This window comes from Arachis stenosperma, chromosome 10 (assembly GCF_014773155.1).
Source record: "Arachis stenosperma cultivar V10309 chromosome 10, arast.V10309.gnm1.PFL2, whole genome shotgun sequence".
Lineage (NCBI taxonomy): Eukaryota > Viridiplantae > Streptophyta > Magnoliopsida > Fabales > Fabaceae > Arachis > Arachis stenosperma.
Window position 1 is genome coordinate 8,589,310 of NC_080386.1, and position 17,970 is coordinate 8,607,279.

Sequence of the window (17,970 nt, forward strand, 5' to 3'; positions counted from 1 at the left end):
TATGAGTTTTACATTATTTAATTATATGCCTAAAATAACTTCTTTTTATTTAATTTATTTTTTAAAAAAAGGTGTGTGGGGTAGCTTTGCTGTAATAAGCTCATTTTTGGAATTAAATTAGTTCTAACTTCTAAGAGTGTATATGAAACAAATCAATTTACTAAAGTTTCAAATTTAATACAACACCAAAGTTGTATCTAGGTTACTTCGGCTTAAAAGACAACAAATCAGAAGTAGCTGTTGGGTGACTTGGTCATTAAAACTCAACATTATAGAATTCATTTATATAAACATTGCTCGAATTTAAGATGCATTCTTGCAAGAGATTTGATTTCAAGAATATTGAAAAGAAAACTGGAGGACATTATTGTTACAGATATTGTGTTGCATTATAAAGGTGATTTTGTTAAGAGGTACAAGTGCAAGCGTTACTTTTATATGCGAAAACATAGTTTACTATTGATGTTTCTATTCATTAATATAAAAAGGGTAAAATACTGTTTTAGTCCTCAATATTCTTGTCTAAAATCAAAACAGTTTCTAACGGTTTTTCATGTCTGTTTGAGCTTCAATTTTGCATCTAGATTAGAGTTAGACCATGTCCAGAAATTGGGATTGGTGAGTGGTGGAATGGAGATGCAGTGGTGAGGTTTAGAATTTGGATTAGGGATGGTGAAATTTGTGGGGGTGAGAGTGGGTGCAGTTAGAGTCTGAAGTAATTGATTTTGAAAACAAGAAAATTAAAGACTATTTTGATTTTAAGCAAGAACCTTGAGAATTAAAATAATAAAATAATACTTTTGCGCAATCAAAACTCAAGTTCAACATAGGCAAATCATGTTTTAATTCTCTACCAAAACTAAATAATTTAAATCCTTTAAGTCAATTCCAATTCCAATGTCCAACGAGACAAGTCTTAAATGTTGAAGTTTTCTTTCACCAAAATCTTATTTATTTATTTATTTTTTTGGTTTGCACCAGGGTATCCATCAGGCCGAAGCCCAATAAGACAATAACTAATCCCTCGAGTACTGTAGAGGCACACAAAGTGGGCAACCCTCCTAAGCAAATGAGCTCCATTCCCATCCTCCAATTAGTATCGAACCCGAAAGAGATGGTTAAGGAACACAGACCCTCATCCATCTGTACCAACTTGCGTTGGTACCAAAATCTTATTTATAAAAGGTGATTAACACACAATTTGACTAATTGATTGCAAATGTAGTAATATGTTATCCACAGTGTGTGTGTATATTGGAATACTCATATTTTGCCTAATACATACAGATTTACAAACAATATATAATACTTTAGAATAAACCCACCAGTACCTGCCCTATTGTCATCCCTTGCAAAAAAGCAGTTAATCAGCTTAAGAAGAGGTAGCATAATGGCTTGCATGTTTCGCATAATATTTTTTCGTTACGGAATTTTACAGCAAAATATTTTTTCAATGCAAGATTTACCGAAAAGGTGAAATCATCCTGCAAAAACTTCCAATCAGTTGAAGAGTAGCAGTTATGATGATAGGATGCAAGAATAACAAAATGTTTTAAATTGTAGTTGTGAATTCACACTTTCTTTGGTATTATCATTATAAAGTGAAATCCATTAGCGGTCTTATTGTGCAGACAAGGATAGAAATACAATTTTTTCTGCCCTACCAGGACACTGCTGTGCGAAAATGGTAGATGAAGGAATGCTGGTTGAAGATCAATCCATCGTAACTCATACGTTGGATATGGAGATGAACCAATTCAATTTGACCCACAAGCTAAATGAGTTATACCGCGAGCTAGTAATGCAAAAAGAGCTAAGAAAACCATTCAAAAAGATATCTTTCATAAGTGCAAAAAAGAAAGACAAGCCTTTAGATATAGCCAGCATGCAGATACCACAAATGCGCTACCTATTTTATAACTGCAAACCTATAGTGAAATGACCTTTTAAGCCAATAATCTTGGTGAAGGTACCTTAAAAAGATAACTAACATGTTTATCTTGGAGGTGGTGGTGGAACTTGAGATTTGGCCATTCCCACCCATGCGACTATACCGATTGCAAGAATCACCCATCCAAATATATCATACTTGAGGTCACTGCTCTTCTGCTTTGCTGATTCCTGAAACGAACCAAACAATGGCAAATTAAGTTCATATATAATCAGGCTAAATCATATATGTAAGATCCACAGATGTGTATGCCAATACATAAAATCTGTAAAAGAAAGGAAACATTAAGTATTTCAGAAAACTAAACCACATGGCTGCTAGTCATTTTTTCAACATCAAAAAATACGACATGCTAGAAGAGGGTCACTTCAAATGAACAAAAGTTTGTAACCTATTTACTCAGTATTTCAGCCTTAGTACTTATGATCTGGGTAATGGAAGGTGCTTAGTTATCAAAAAAATAAATAACGCTGCATGTCCTTCACAATGTTCTCCGACTCAATCCTAGTTTGTCAATTCAAAATCTGAGTGTCTTTATATTTCCTCCCAATAACTCAATAAGTATTGAAGCTCAGAAATGAGAGGATAAATAGGCTACATGTAGCCAAAAAAGAAGAAACCCAAACCGACCCAACTACACCCTCCAAAACTAAGAAAAATGCCAGTGAAAACAGAACTTAAAAAACCTAAAACACGAACAGAAATAAACCAGAAAGATGGTCAACATACACCACCACAACAGCTCAACCCCAATCTAATCAAGAATCAGTATCACAGCCAAAAACCTAAATCACTTCAATTGTACCACCACGATGGCCATGGATCCAATTCTGACCAAAGTTTCACATGCAGTCCTACAGCCAACCATACTGTTGTGGTACTTTCACAAACTACTTAGCCTGCAGATAATTTATAGCAAACAAACCAAGGAAAAAATTGAAAGCAAAATACCAACATCAGTTTATAACTCTAGAACATGTTTCCTATCTACAAATTTCAAAAGATTGAAACTGTGTCTGCAATGTATCACAAAGAGAAATCATGCCTTTTAGACAGGAAAGAGAGATATCATAGGCAGTCTAGAAGACTAGAACAATCCTGTAAAGCATGTCCCGTGCATCAGAAATCAGCAGGAAAAATATTATTACTATAATAGACCATGAAAAATCCTTGAGATGTGAAGCTTTTTAATTTTCATTTTTTTAGATGTATGTTGATGTAGTTCTTTAATTAGTCAAAATATAACCAAAAAAAAATATTGAGATGCAAATTCCAACATCTTCTGATTAAACAAGAGGGCTAATTTCCTAATTTGAGGCATGATGTCTCAGAACATGGATTTTATACACAGAACAATCTTCAATCCCGATCAAGCTAATTTTAGCATTTTAATATATTCAAAAATGCAATTTCATAAACTTGACATCACAAGCTGTGGTTGATTTAAAGTAAACAGAAAAAGTTGGTGAACATGAAAAAAAAAATGTAGTTAAATGTAACGAAATTTCAGTAAGTCCAACCTTTCTTTTTGAGGGTGTAGAGGAAGCCCCACCACCAGTCATCTGACCAAGCCCATTTTTGTGGATCTCCATGTGCAATAATGGGGCCTGAGACACATAGTTCACAGAGACTGGTTAGAATAGAAGTGATACAATGGCAAATAGGTTAAATATAATCATAAATAACAGAAACAAAAATGAATCAAGAAATCTGTTGCTGCCTCAAATACATATGGGAAGAACTTAAACTTGCCTTTAGCAAAACCTATTCAGAAAACACAGAAGTTGATATATGGCTAATAACATGTTAATCAAGACTGCAACATTAGAAGAACAATTTTCATCATCCATGGTGAACCAACATGATTTTGCTACACAGATGATTAGGAACGAAAAACAAAACATATTTTGCTCTGATCAGACAAATCTAATGGTAAACTTCTGGTGCCAATGATCCAATTTTGATTGCTTTAATAGAAAACGTCCCCAATGTTTAACTTTAACATATTAGCTGCTATGGAAAATATCCGAATCATCTGACATAGTATTAAAAAACATACACACAGTTTTGATTCTTTTTCCTTTGTATTTTTCCAAGTCAACAACAAGACTAGTTAAATATTTAAAAAAATAAAAAATAAAAAATAAAAAACAAATCTGAAAAATTCAATCAAAAAATCAAAATCTCAGATCTTATTGAGAGATAAACCAAAAAAATCAAAATCTAAGATCTTATTGAGAGATAAACCCTTCGCTAAACAGCAGAAACATGACCAGCGACAGGAAGCTAATTTTAGATACAACTGCAAGGCAAAAGCTATTCCATTACCTTATCAGTAACTTCCAAGGACTTCTTATAAAGCTCATTCTCAGGATCCTACAGTTTCATAATCAACAAATAAGTTACCCGTGGATGTACAAGCAAAGAATGAAATCTATCAGGAAGAATTAGATATAAAGAAGAATAGGAGAACACATTACCGCATCAAGAGCTCTCTGGAAACACTCACGTGCCTTGTCAAAATTAACCTTTGCAGCGTCAAAATCAGGAGTTAGGAATGCATAAGACGTGTGGGCATTTCCCAAGCACCAAAGAGTGGCATGCCTTGCTGGATCAATCAGCAAAGCCTCATCCAACTTTGAAATTGCATCTGTTCAATCAGTTCATTATCAAAACCGAAAAATAATCAGTGACCATCCTCACTTTCATAAGAATTAACCTTAAATTTTCTCTAAATCTAACACGCGCCACACAATATGTCCCTATACAATGAAATTGAACCTACTCCTAATTTCGTTGAATATGCAAAAATTATTCCCTTACACTAGCTAAATTGTGGAATTCCCAATCAAGGACCTCAGAAGTAATTCCAAACATTCAAGAACTACCACGCCCGACACAGTATCTTTCAAGTAACTTAATCAACAATTTACTTGGTAAAATTCCAAACATCAAGAACTACCACGCCTGACACATATCTTTCAAGTAACTTACTCAACAATTTACTTAGTAAATACACATACCATCGATCATTTTCTTTGAATCCCTGGGATCCTGGAACGCTGACAGCTCAATCAAAGCTCCTCCCCATTTTGTCAGATTCTGCATGAAACACACGAGTATTCAATAAAGACCCAACTTTACATCTATTTCAAGTCCTTCTGACGAGTAAAATAAACATAAACTCCTTTCTAAACCTCGAGTGTTTAGGGCTAAAAACATTTCCATCCCATAGAAACAATCCACACAGAAACACTTATCAAAACTTCATTTTATTTTAAAGTTGCAGTGAATTTATACATTATCTTTCACAAAATTAATAGAACTATTGATACGCTAAAAAACGCATATTAACAATGAACTGATAGACATAATTAATGAACATGAGATACTTGAGAAACTAGAGAGAATGAAGAGTGATACACATACATCAGCATCAAGAGGGTTTGCTGCATACTTTGCTTCAGCGGTTTTTCGCGTGTGCTCGAACAACAGTAAGCGATCAAAGTCACTCTGAGTGAATTCCATGCCGAAGAGAACGACGACGTTTTTCGTATTTTCACTACTTAGGTTCTGGAGGTTTTAGAGAGCGTAGGCGTACACTGCAGTTACACTAACTGCAGCACTTAACGCGAAGAAGACAAGGGGGAGAGAGAAACTAAGCGGCCAGCTAGTCTCCGTTTGGGCCTGGGCTCAAAACCAGAATCGCCCCCTCACGAGTCACGGCCCACACAAAAACTAACACACTCCTGACCAAAAAAAAGGGACGTTGCTTTGAAACTTTCAAACTTCTTTTCACGCCAATGAACCTTAGTTTACATAGCATATCTTCTCCTTTCCACCTCAAAGATTTTGAGTTCAAATTCTATTAATTACAATCGAGTAGAAAATATCTTATAAGTGTGAAGGATGTGAAGAGTATGTGGATGTGTGTGTGGTATTTAAGATTGGGAGATGTCTAATCCATCTAGGATACCTAAAATTGGGTCGTCCAATCTGTCTGAAAAAAAAAAATTTTTCTTTACGCCAAGAAGAAAACATTTTAAATGGAAGAATTCATGGAACTTGTAAATAAACTGGAATTAATGGATTTAGACTTGAAAGCAAGCAAATTCACTTGATTCAATAAATCAAGAGAGGGATTTGTAACAAGGAAAAGGCTAGACAGAGCAATGGAGGTTGACGCATGAACACGTTGCACTAGCGGCAGTATCAGCAGTTTCATCATAACATTGTCCTCTAATTATGTCAACAAGACCGTAACACAGAACCCTAAAATTCTTCAAATATGAAACATATTGGGAGGATGATGAAAATTGCAGCTGAGAGATAGAAACCACAGAAAAAGCAGAGTGGAATATGGTATTGGAAAAAATGAAGAATTATAAAGAAGAACTAACCAAGTGGAGCAAGGCTACTTTCAAGAGAGCCGATAAAGAGATTGTAAAGAGGCAGAATGCAATAGCTGAAGAATTAAAAATATTTCATTCTTTCATGCATCAACATTTTAACGGAGGGACAGAAATAGAATAGAGCAGCTAAAAAATACTGAAGGAGAGTGGATGCAGACTAGAGCCAAATCCTCAATCTTATTTAGGAGCACTACTCCTGACTTTTTATAACGAGAAAAAGTGCAATTGAAGGAAATCACTAAGGTCATTTCTAAGAGAGTAACTAAAGAGATGAATATGTTGGGCCACCGCGAGGAGCTTTTGACCACTGGTCAAAATCAAGGAAAAGAATATAAGATGAGATGAGAAGATATTAGATCTAACTCAATCTTAAAGTAGTAAGTTAATAGATCTCTCATCTTATAAACTCCTCACTTTTTCTTCTCTTTTTTACGTGAGACTAATTTCATACACTTCTTACACTTGCATCATTAATAGACTAAGCAAACTGAATTGGCTATTTTACCAAAAGTATTGAAAAACCATTGGAAAGGATATATACACGGTGATCAGATGATTCTTCAAAAATGGATGTATTTCAGAGGAGGTGAATGAAACACGTAGTCTTGGTTCCAAAGATCAAGCAAGTTGAAAATTTAAACCACCTGAGGCTGATTAGTTGCTGCAATTTCATATTCAAGATCATATACAAAGTGATGATGAGTCGACTGAAGGGTATCATGGACCAAATTATCTCCCCAGTGCAAAGTACTTTTGTTGAGGAAAGAATGATATAAAGGACAACATAATTATTGTTCAAGAAGTATTTCATGTTCTTTTTTTTGTTTATGATTAAATCTCTTGGATCCTCTTTTCCAACAACCTCACTAATAAGATCTACACTAAAACGACATTTTAAAACATTAGTGCATTCTGAATCCAAAATGACTTGTATCTAGCATGAATATTATTAACTATATTAATTTAACTTACTAAATAACTCATTGTCGTCAAAGCTTTTAGCATTGATGAGTTGTGGTATGGTCCTAAAGTGAAAAGGCTCAAGTGAAAATATTGGAATGGCAACATGATCAATTCAGGTCTTATGTGAGAAAATAAAGATCCATATCTTCGGTGTGCCTTTTTTCATAAGATTGATTTTTTTAATTACAATAAAATTGCTCATGGTATCGAAGAACCGTGAATTGAGGTGAAGCAACTCTCATCATCTCTGTCGTGTAAGCTTAGATGTGAAGAGAAGAAAAAAATGGAGGAAGAAAACTAAAGAAATCAAGAATGAGTGAAGAACGAGAAGAAAGTTCTAGAAAGTGGAAGAAAGAGATGGAAGAAGAAGTTGGTTCTCAGAGAGAAAAAGCATGAGTGTTGGCATCTCTAAAATGAGAGAATGAACCACACAAAAAATTACTTACTCAGGTTCTATTCAATATATATGCTTACAATTAAAAAGCTAACAAACTAACCTACTGTACAAATTTCAACAAACTAAGCTTGACTAACTTAAATATATCTAACAAACTTGGAGTACAAATGTACTCTCAAACTAAATGTATAATGACTATTGATCATGTAACACCCCCTCTCAAACTTGGAGTGCAAATGTCCAATAGTCCAAGTTTGTTATGACAGTTTTGAAACAGGCTAGGTGCAAGAGCTTTAGTTAAAATATCTGCGGCTTGATCAGCACTTGTTACTGACAGCAACTTAGTGACCCCCTCTTGCCATTTATCCCTTGTAATATGACAATCCACTTCAATATGCTTTGTCCTCTCATGAAAAACAGGATTAGCAGCTATATGTAATGCTGATTGACTATCACAATAGATCCTCACTGGTCGTTGTTGGTCAATCTGAAGTTCCTTCATCATGTAACGAAGCCATTGCGCCTCTCTTGTTGCTGAAGCCAATGCCCTATACTCTGCTTCACAGGATGATGCTGCAACTGTATCTTGCCTTTTGCTCTTCCACGAAATTATTGAAGTGCCCAAGAAAAAACAATACCCTGTGATGGATCTTCTAGAATCTAGGCATGTTCCCCAATCACTGTCTGAGAAGCCAGAGGGAGTGAGGTCAGTGGTAGAAGAAAAGAATAAACCCATTGCTGGTGCTCCTTTGAGATATCTCAACACTCTCAATGCTGCTTGAAAATGTTTATCTGTAGCACAATCTAAGAATTGACTTAATCTAGATACTGCATAACAAATTTCAGGCCTTGTGTTTGTTAGATATAAGAGTCTTCCAACAATTCTGCGATATTCTGAAGTTGAGGCTAGAGGGGTTCCCGAGTCTTTTGACAAATGAGTGGTATAATCCATAGGAGTGGATATTGGTTTGGCAGCAAGCATTCCATAATCTTGCAGTAAGTCGAGGTAGTATTTTCTCTGACAAATGGAAATGCCCTTCTTGCTTCGAGCTACCTCCATGCCAAGGAAGTATTTGAGCTCCCCAAGATCTTTAATCCTGAACAAGTTATGCAAATAAGTTTTTATGTGAAGAATTTCCTGCAAGTCACTACCTGCAACCACTAAATCGTCAACATATACCAAGATAACAGTGAAATCCTTCGAAGTGTTCTTGGTAAACATGCTATAGTCATGCTTAGATTGAGTGTAGCCAGCCTTAGTTAGAGAGCCAGCAAGCTTTGTGTTCCATTGTCTACTTGCTTGTTTTAATCCATAGAGGGATCTATCTAATCTGCATACCACACCTGGTTTGTAAATTTTGAGACCTGGTGGAGGTTTCATATAGACAGTTTCATTGAGATCTCCATGTAAAAACGCTGTATTGACGTCTAACTGGTGCAAATGCCAATTCTTGATAGCCGTAATAGCCATAACAATTCGAAATGCGTTCATTTTTACTACAGGGCTGAAAGTGTCTTTGTAGTCAACACCCTTAGTTTGAGAAAAACCCTGTACCACCAAGCGTGCTTTGTGTCGCTCTATAGATCCATCTGGGTTCAATTTGAGTTTAAAAACCCATTTGCAACCCACTGCTTTCTTTCCAATAGGCAATTCAGTAAGTGTCCAGGTCTTATTCCTCTCCAAAGCAGAAAGTTCATTATTAATAGCTTCTTTCCAGCTTGAATCCTTAATAGCTTTGATAAACGTAATTTAGCATGCCGATTTAGAATTCAAAGATGAATATGATCGTGAGTATAGTCTAATCGACACTTAAATTTCGTATCAAACAATCCTACAATCTATATCCGAGAGTACTAGTCTCCCGAGTCGTCCTCCCTTGGAATTGCCAAAGTGTGCATCTTATTGATTAGAAAGCCTTGTTAGGATTCTTTGAAAATTTTAGCAAAGTGATAGGAAACAAACAATCAATCATTAAAAGACTTGGCTTAGGGTTAGCATTAGAATTTCTATCCTTATAGTTCATTCAATGATGACAACAATTAGGCCATGCCTCATTTAGTTATCCCCTAGGTATAGAGGAAAGTCAAATGAAAATAATCAACTTGAGTCACAAGTCCTAGCTTCACCTCATGGGAATCTAGCTTTAGTGCACTCCAAGTCAATTAGCAATCCCTAATTCCAAATCAACAATTGACACAACTATTCAACTTCTTCTAATGGCCCATCCCTATGCCAAGTGAGAAATTTCTACTCCATAACTAGTGTTGACATTTTATCAAACATTTGATGAGCAAGAAAGAAAGTCATAGTAAAATGAGAAGAAAAGTAAAATTGAAAGTATTGCAACACAAGGAACTAACAACAATTGTCAAAGAACAACAATGAAGATCAAATTCTCAAGGTATTGATAAAATCCAAAACTACAAAGTTGAATTCTAGATCTATAAGAATTGAGCAATTACAATTACTACTTGAGATTGGAGAAGAAAATCTATGACATGAACAAAGTAAAGTGAGAATTGCAATGGATCTCACCAAAGAGTGATTGAAAATTCAGAAATTGGATGAAGAAGAACCCTAGTGAGAGCTTGAGATCTCTCTCTCCTCCTCCAAGAGTGTAACTAACTATCCCTCAAAAATATCTAAAATCTAGAAAATGAACTAAAAATCCTTAACCCTTGCCCCTTTGGTCTTCTTAAGCTTTTCCCGCCAAGGCATTCCCCAAAAAATGGGATTCCCAACTAACTCCATGCCTAAGTCACGTGGCTTCTAAAAAAATCACATTCGAACATCGGCGCGCACGCGCAAGGTACGCGCGCGCGCCACCGATGCATCTTGTAATGTACGCGGAGGCGTGACGTACGCGTGCGCGCCCATGAAGGTCATGGCTTAGCCGCTACGCAAGCCGACTCTTGGCTTCGGCTTCTAATTGCTCTATCCACGCGGACGCGTCAAGTGCGCGCACGCGCCCATGCTGAGGTTTCCAAGGCTCAATTCTCATGCTCCCTTCCTTTGCTCCCGTCCTCCTTCTCTCTTCCGGTCCATCCCTGCCCTATATTCTGGAACCACTTAACACACGGGTCACGGCATCGAATGGCATCAAGAGAAGATTAGAAATATATCTATTTTAGTGCAAAATAAGCATGTTTTCATCCATGGGGCAAAACTAGGAAGGGAATACAAAATCTTGTATTTTTATATAGAAAGTGTGTGGAATCATTGATAAAACCCCTGAAATCAACACAAGATAAACCCTCAAAATGGGGTTTTTCAACCTCCCCACACTTAGATTCTAGCATGTCCTCATGCTTAGAGGAATGTAAAAGAAACACAGAAGACCGAGGGATCACAAAAGTATAAGACTCATGAAGTGCAACCTACTTATATGAATGCAACTATGACTAGTGCTATTACCTACTTGGTTAGGAACAAATCAACCTTCCCATGACATATGCGAGCATATGGGACACGATGGTGGTCAATGTATGGGACTTGCCAATTTTTAAGCATCAAATGCGATATATGCAACCTTGCATGAGGAATGCTCGTGAGAGCCGGGAATCAAGGAATTGAGCATCGAACCCTCACCGGAAGTGGTTACACTCTAGCCGCTCGGTGTTTGGGGTTGATTCACTCAATTCTCCCCTAATCATGCTTTCCAAGATTTGTTTCTCTTCTAACAATCAACAATTATTCAATGCATGCATACAATTATCATGAGGTCTTTTCTTTTGGTTGTAATGGGGCTAGGGTTCAGGTAGGATGCATATTTGGTTAAGTGAGTTTGAAATTTGAATCTTTGATAAGCTTAAACTTCCCACCTAACCTATATAATAACCTATACAATTAAGTGCTAACCTAGCTACCCATCCTTCACTTTTCCACATACTCATGCACTTTCTTTTCACTTCACAACACTTATGCATTGATTTTATTGAGCTACACTTTGCTTTGGGGCATTTTGTCCCCCCCCCCTTTTTTTTTCTTTTCTCTTTTTTTTCTTTCTTTTTCTATTTTTTTTCTTGTCTTTTGCATATTTATTTCTTTTCTTTTCTTTTCTTTTCTTTTTTTTTTTGTTTTCTTATATTTTTTTTCTTTCTATATACAAGAACATCAATGCATAAGGTTTTACATTTGATCAATACATGAGTATGTACCCAATTCCCGATATTTTCAATAACAATACAAAATTACCCTTTTATTCACCCAATGTCCCAAGGTTCCCACACTTGAATGATACTCACACATTCTAGCCTAAGCTAATCAAAGATCCAAATAAGGACATTTATTGTTTTTCGCTTTAAGACTTGTAATGTGCTAAAATTAAGAACAAGTGGGTTAATCGTAGGCTCAAATTGGCTAACAAAGGAAGATAAAAGGTAAGGCCATTTGGATAAGTGAGCTAATGAAATAATGGCCTCAATCATATAAATGCATGAATACACAAAATAATGGACATAAAGAATCAAACAAATCAAAGATTACAATCATAGGAAGAGAATAATGCACACAAGAAGGAAAATAAGTGGTTGTAGGATGTAACCACGCAATTAGGCTCAAAACTCACTAGCTTGTGTTCTTAACTCAAAATCCATGTTCCAAAATATAATTCTTCATGCAAATTTGGCATCAAAGTATTTTAAAATTGGCAATGCCACGGTTGCCCCAAAGTATTGGTCTCCTAAGAAAGAGTTTCATTGTTCCAACCAAGTAAACTTATCATGCGAATGGTGTCACTAAAACCTAATCATGCAACCTATCCTAATTGTAATGGAGTTCAAGGAACAAGAATTTATTCGGATGTTTACCTGCGGGGATCGGTCGGCCGACCTCCCCACACTTAAAACTTAGCACGGTCCTCCGTGCTATAGGTTAGGCGCAACGGGTGGTCGAGTCCCGAGTGTCCCTCATCTCCAATGTCATCGGTATCCCTGCTTGAAGTTGCGGTAGATGTGGAGATATCTGGCTCCTCCATAGGTGGTGTGACTACGCTTAGAAGTCTCTTCACATGAGCATATCGGCGTTGGTTACGCCTCTCATAACGGTCCAATTTCTTGTGAAGGTCTTCAAGGCGTTGGGTGGCTGATTTTTGTGGTGTAGATGATGTGGTAGTGTTGCGTGTTGGTGTGGGTAATCCAATGTCCGTGGTGAATTCCGGAGGCTTGAGGCATCTCTTGGTCGGAATAACATCACCTTCGACCGGAATTGAGGTTCTCCTATCTTTAGCCTCTCGATTGACGCCGGCCTTTGCAACTAATTCGGTCACCATAACGGGGAATGGCAGATTTCCCTTGGCATGAATGCGCCCCATGGATTGGCGAATGGCATGCGAAATGTCGATCGGTTTCTCGGTTAAGATGCACCATATCAATAAGGCAAGCTCGGCGGTAATGGATGACCCATGTGTGCTTGGGAGCACGTAGTGAGCTAGAATTTGGGCCCATGTCGTGGCTTCTTGAGTGAGGTGGCGGACGTCTAAACCCTTTGGTCTTTGCTTTATGGTCCCTCGAATCCAATATGCGTCGGGTAAAGCAATTACGCGGAGGATCGCGTCCCAATCGAATACACGGTCATCGCATGTAGCCAAGACTTCTTGGTAGGCATCATATCCCTCCGACAATTGCCCAATCCCAAGGACTTCTCGGATGGTTTCCACTGTGACTGACACTTGCTTCCGGCGCACAAATATTGATGTGAGAAGGGGTGAGTGGTAGTTGGAGTAGAATTCCACCACCCATGAGAGATTGGCCTCCTTTGGTTGCCTCAAGAGGAACCTCCAATGCCTCCGGTCAATGCGTGGCATCACAATCGGATTGAGGTGAGCCGGTAGGACTAGGAGGGATTCCGGGTGATAATTCCTTTCAATCATTCTTGAGTAAACAAGTTCGCAGTAGCGGTTGGGGAACTTGTTTGAATCCTTTGGAGGGTTGTCCTTCTCTAGAACATCAACGGGGCCCTTAGTCTTTTTTAAGAGTGGCTTGGCCGTTAGTTCTTGGCGCACTTTATTGGAAGCTGGCTTCTTCGGAGCCTTCCCTTTGTTCTTTTTGATTACCATCCTGTGATATCAAAGAAAGGGGATAACGTCAAACTCACAGAAGCGTAATTAAATGTGATGATGCAATGAAAAGTTGTGCCATAGAATGTGGGTATCATTATTACATGACAGTTGCAACATGTAACTAAGATAACATGTGAAGAGCAAGGCAATTCATTTGCATGTGGTACAAGGGTAGGTTAAGCATGCAAGTAAGAAGCATGAGAAGCATACACCCTCAGATACCAAAAGTGGGAAGTAAGTTAAAAAGAGTGAGTGAATGGAATGGATAATGTGGGGGTGCACCCAAGAGTGATTGGTAAAATGAGCTCAAAACTCAAGTATGCCTTTCGTCGAACACTTGGCGTGCATCCTTTTTTGTAGTATGTGATTAGATGAAGAAGAAAGCAATGTAACATTCCACAATCCATTATTAATGATTACAGTGCACAGTGGTTGTAAGAAATCAAGCAACACATCTCATCTACCAATGCAAGAGAAGTTGAGACCCAAATGCCTATGAAGAGTTAAATTGAAAAAAAGAGAAAAGAAAAGAAAAACAAAAACATTCTAAAGAAGTAACTAAAAAGAGGAAGGAGGGAAGGAAAGAAGCAACCTAAAAGAAAATGAAACTAAATGATTAAGAATCAAAAGAGATAGGTGGAGTAAGAGGGTAGCTTAATATAGTACCTTGAGAGATGGAAGAGGATATGGAAGAAGAAGTTGTAGAGTGGAGTGATGGAGGGTGGAGGGTTAATGTGGGGCCACCGGAGGTTGGTGGTAGAAGGTGGTTGAGAAGAAGAAATGGTAGTGGGTGGATGGGTAGTAGAAGGAATGAGAAGAAGAAGGAAAGTGGAAGAAGAATGAAGGGGGAAAGTATGCCCCTTCTTAAGTTGGCGCCGATCACCCGCGCGTGCGCGCACGGTGCGCGCTCGTGCAAGAGAGCGAGGCGGAGTGGGGGCGCGCGCGCGCACCTTGCGCGCACGCGCCCATGCACTTGGGCAGGCAGCACAGGGGTGGCATAGAGGTGGCACAACTCTTGGACGACGGTACCAGAAGTTTGCAGGGCTATTGGCGCGCTGCGCACGGTGCGCGCACGCTCAATATGGTTATGCCCCAGGCATGAGATGGGCCTGGGGTGGTCCTAACTCTCTGTGGAGTGGCCTAGAGGAGAGTGCAGAACAAGGGGCGCGTGCGCGCCAGGTGCGCGCACGTGGCAGAGGTGCTGGGCCGGTGGCTTAGTGCGGGCCCGAGAGTGGCCTAACTCTCTATAGCAGGGCGTTTTAACTTGATAAACTACCAATGAACTCAACAAATGAAGCAGAATTAGAATTGAAATCTAGCTATCAAACATGAAGTCAAGTGTTAAGCTAGTGTCAATTAAAGAATGATGCAATGGGCTATGTACAGGGAGATCTTACCATGGTGGGGTGTCTCCCAAGTGGTAGACCCCATAAGGTTCTACTTTCTCCACTTGGTAGGGTCCATCCCACCTTGATCTAAGCTTTCCGGGTAGTAATCTCAACCTTGAGTTGTAGAGAAGGACTAGTTCACGGGTCGGATTCTCTTCTCCTAATGTTCTTGTCATGGATTGCTTTCAACTTTTCCTTGTAAAGTCTAGAGTTGTAATAAGCTTCTAATCTCAAACATTCCAATTCCGCTAATTGAAGCTTTTCTCTACTCCGGCCCCCCCAAGCTATTACATTCTTTTACGGCCTAATAAGCTTTGTTCAATCTCTACCGGTAAGTGGCATGCTTTGCCATATACAAGCCTAAAGGGGCTCATGCCAATAGGTGTCTTGTAAGCCGTTTGATAGGCCCAAGTGCATCGGGGAGTTAGTGCTCCAATCCTTCCTATTGGCTTCACAATCCTTTCCAACACATGTTTGATTCCCGTTAGAAACTTCGGCTTGGCCATTTGTCTGATGGTGGTAGGCTGTAGCGACTTTAGTATGATGCCATATTTTCTCATGAGGCCTTCCATTTTTTGTTGCAAAAGTGGGATCCTTGGTCACTTATTGCTCTTGGGGAGCCAAAGCGACAAATGAGATTGTTCCTCACAAAAGAATAAACACATGAGCGTCATCCGTTCGGGGGGGATTGCCTCACCATTTTGATACATAATCGACGGCTAACAAGATGTAGAGAAAGCCATTGGAATTTGGAAATGGTCCCATGAAGATTTCCCATACGTCAAAGATTTCACAAAAAAGATATTTTGTTGGGGAATTTCGTCCTTCTTAGAAATATTTCCAAACGAATGCATTGGGGACAAGATTTGCAATAGAGGGAAGCATCTTTGAGAAGAGTGGCCACCAAAATCCGCAATCAAGGACCTTTCTTGCCGTCTTTGGGCCGTAGTGACCACCTCCTTCGGAGCATGGCAAGCGTCCAAGATTGCTTGGAATTCGGTTTGAGGTATGCACCGTCGCACTATTGGTCCGCTCCACACCTCCACAAATAGGGATCATCCCAAATATAGTATTTGGATTCGCTTTTCAGCTATCCTTTTTGTGTTTGTTGAGATGGGAGGGAAAGTGCGTGAAACAAATAGTTTGCTATTGGGGCATACCAAGGAACTACTTCCGAGATTGCGTGCAAAGCATCTAAAGGAAAAGAGTCATTGATAGGAGTGGTGTCACCTTTTGTGTGTTCGAGGCGACTTAAATGGTCCGCCACTAGGTTTTGGGAACCACTCCTATCCTTGATCTCCAAGTCAAATTCTTGTATCAAAAGCACCCAACGAATTAATCTCGGTTTTGATTCCTTTTTGGCCAACAAGTACTTTAGTGCCGCGTGATCTGAGTACACTACAACCTTGGAACCAAGAAGATAGGCTCGAAACTTGTCCAAAGCAAAAACAATGGCTAGGAGTTCCTTTTCGGTAGTAGTGTAGTTGGATTGGGCTCCGTCTAGTGTTTTGGAAGCATAAGCTATGACATAGGGAATCTTACCCTCGTGTTGTGCTAACGCCACTCCTATCGCATAATTCGAAGCATCACACATGATTTCAAATGGTTGAGTCCAATTTGGTCCTCGCACAATAGGAGCTTGTGTCAATGCTACTTTAAGTTTGTCATATGCTTCCATACATTCCTTGCTCAACTCAAATTCCGTGTCCTTTTGTAGTAGTCGAGAGAGAGGTAAGGCTACCTTGCTAAAGTCTTTGATGAATCTCCGGTAGAATCCTGCATGTCCAAGAAAAGAGCGGACTTCCCTCTCGGAGGAGGGGTAAGGTAGACTAGATATGACATTTATTTTTGCCGGATCTACGGAGATGCCTTCTTTTGAGACTATGTGTCCCAAAACAATGCCTTGTTTTACCATGAATGACATTTTCAAAATTTAAGACAGGTTTGTCTTGGTGCATCTCTCTAAGACTTTTTCAAGGTTACCTAAGCAATTCTCAAATGAATCACCGTACACACTAAAGTCGTCCATGAAAACTTCCATAGATTGCTCTAGAAAGTCCGCAAATAAGCTCATCATGCATCTTTGAAACGTTGCTGGTGCATTGCATAGGCCAAACGGCATACGCTTGTAAGCATACGTTCCAAAGGGCAAGTAAATGTGGTTTTTCTTGGTCCTCTAGAGCAATGTGAATTTGGAAGTAACCGGAGTAACCATCAAGAAAACAATAATATGATTACTGGCTAATCGATCAAGCATTTGATCAATGAATGGTAGTGGAAAGTGATCTTTTCTGTGGCCGCATTCAATCTTCGGTAGTCTATGCATACTCTCCAAGAATTTTGCACTCTTGTTGCTATAAGTTCACCACTTCGTTTTTATTGTTGCACCCCGGACTTCTTTGGCACTACTTGGACCGGGCTTACCCACTCGCTATCCGAGATAGGATAGATGATGTCCGCTTCAAGTAGCTTGGTGACTTCTTTTTCACAACCTCAAGAATGGTTGGATTAAGTCTCCTTTGAGGTTGTCGGACCGGTCTTGCTCCTTCTTCAAGAAATATGCGGTGCTCGCATACTTGGGGCTTATTCCCACTAGATCCGCCAAACTCCACCCAATTGCCCTTTTGTTTTTCCTCAATACATCTAGCAATTTTCTTCTTTGAGGAGTTAACTCTTTGCAATTATCACGGGGAGCTTTTGGACTTCATCAAGGTATGAGTACCTTAAGTGGGGTGGTAGTGGCTTCAATTCCATCTTTTTGTCCTTCTTTGAAGTTTGAGTTTCCGGATGGTTTGTATGA

At 38.9% G+C, this 17,970-nt stretch overlaps 1 protein-coding gene across 1 annotated transcript; it reads right to left on the minus strand.

Annotated features, from left to right (window-relative positions):
* Positions 1-1,825: 1,825 nt before the first annotated feature.
* On the minus strand, positions 1,826-5,569 carry LOC130954494 (mitochondrial import receptor subunit TOM20-like). Its single transcript, XM_057881241.1, has 6 exons — positions 5,381-5,569; positions 4,975-5,053; positions 4,432-4,601; positions 4,280-4,327; positions 3,472-3,558; positions 1,826-2,121 (listed from the first exon to the last, which is right to left on the minus strand). The coding sequence occupies exons 1-6, from the start codon at positions 5,477-5,479 to the stop codon at positions 1,996-1,998; spliced, it is 609 nt and encodes a 202-aa protein (XP_057737224.1). The 5' UTR covers positions 5,480-5,569; the 3' UTR covers positions 1,826-1,995.
* Positions 5,570-17,970: the final 12,401 nt, after the last annotated feature.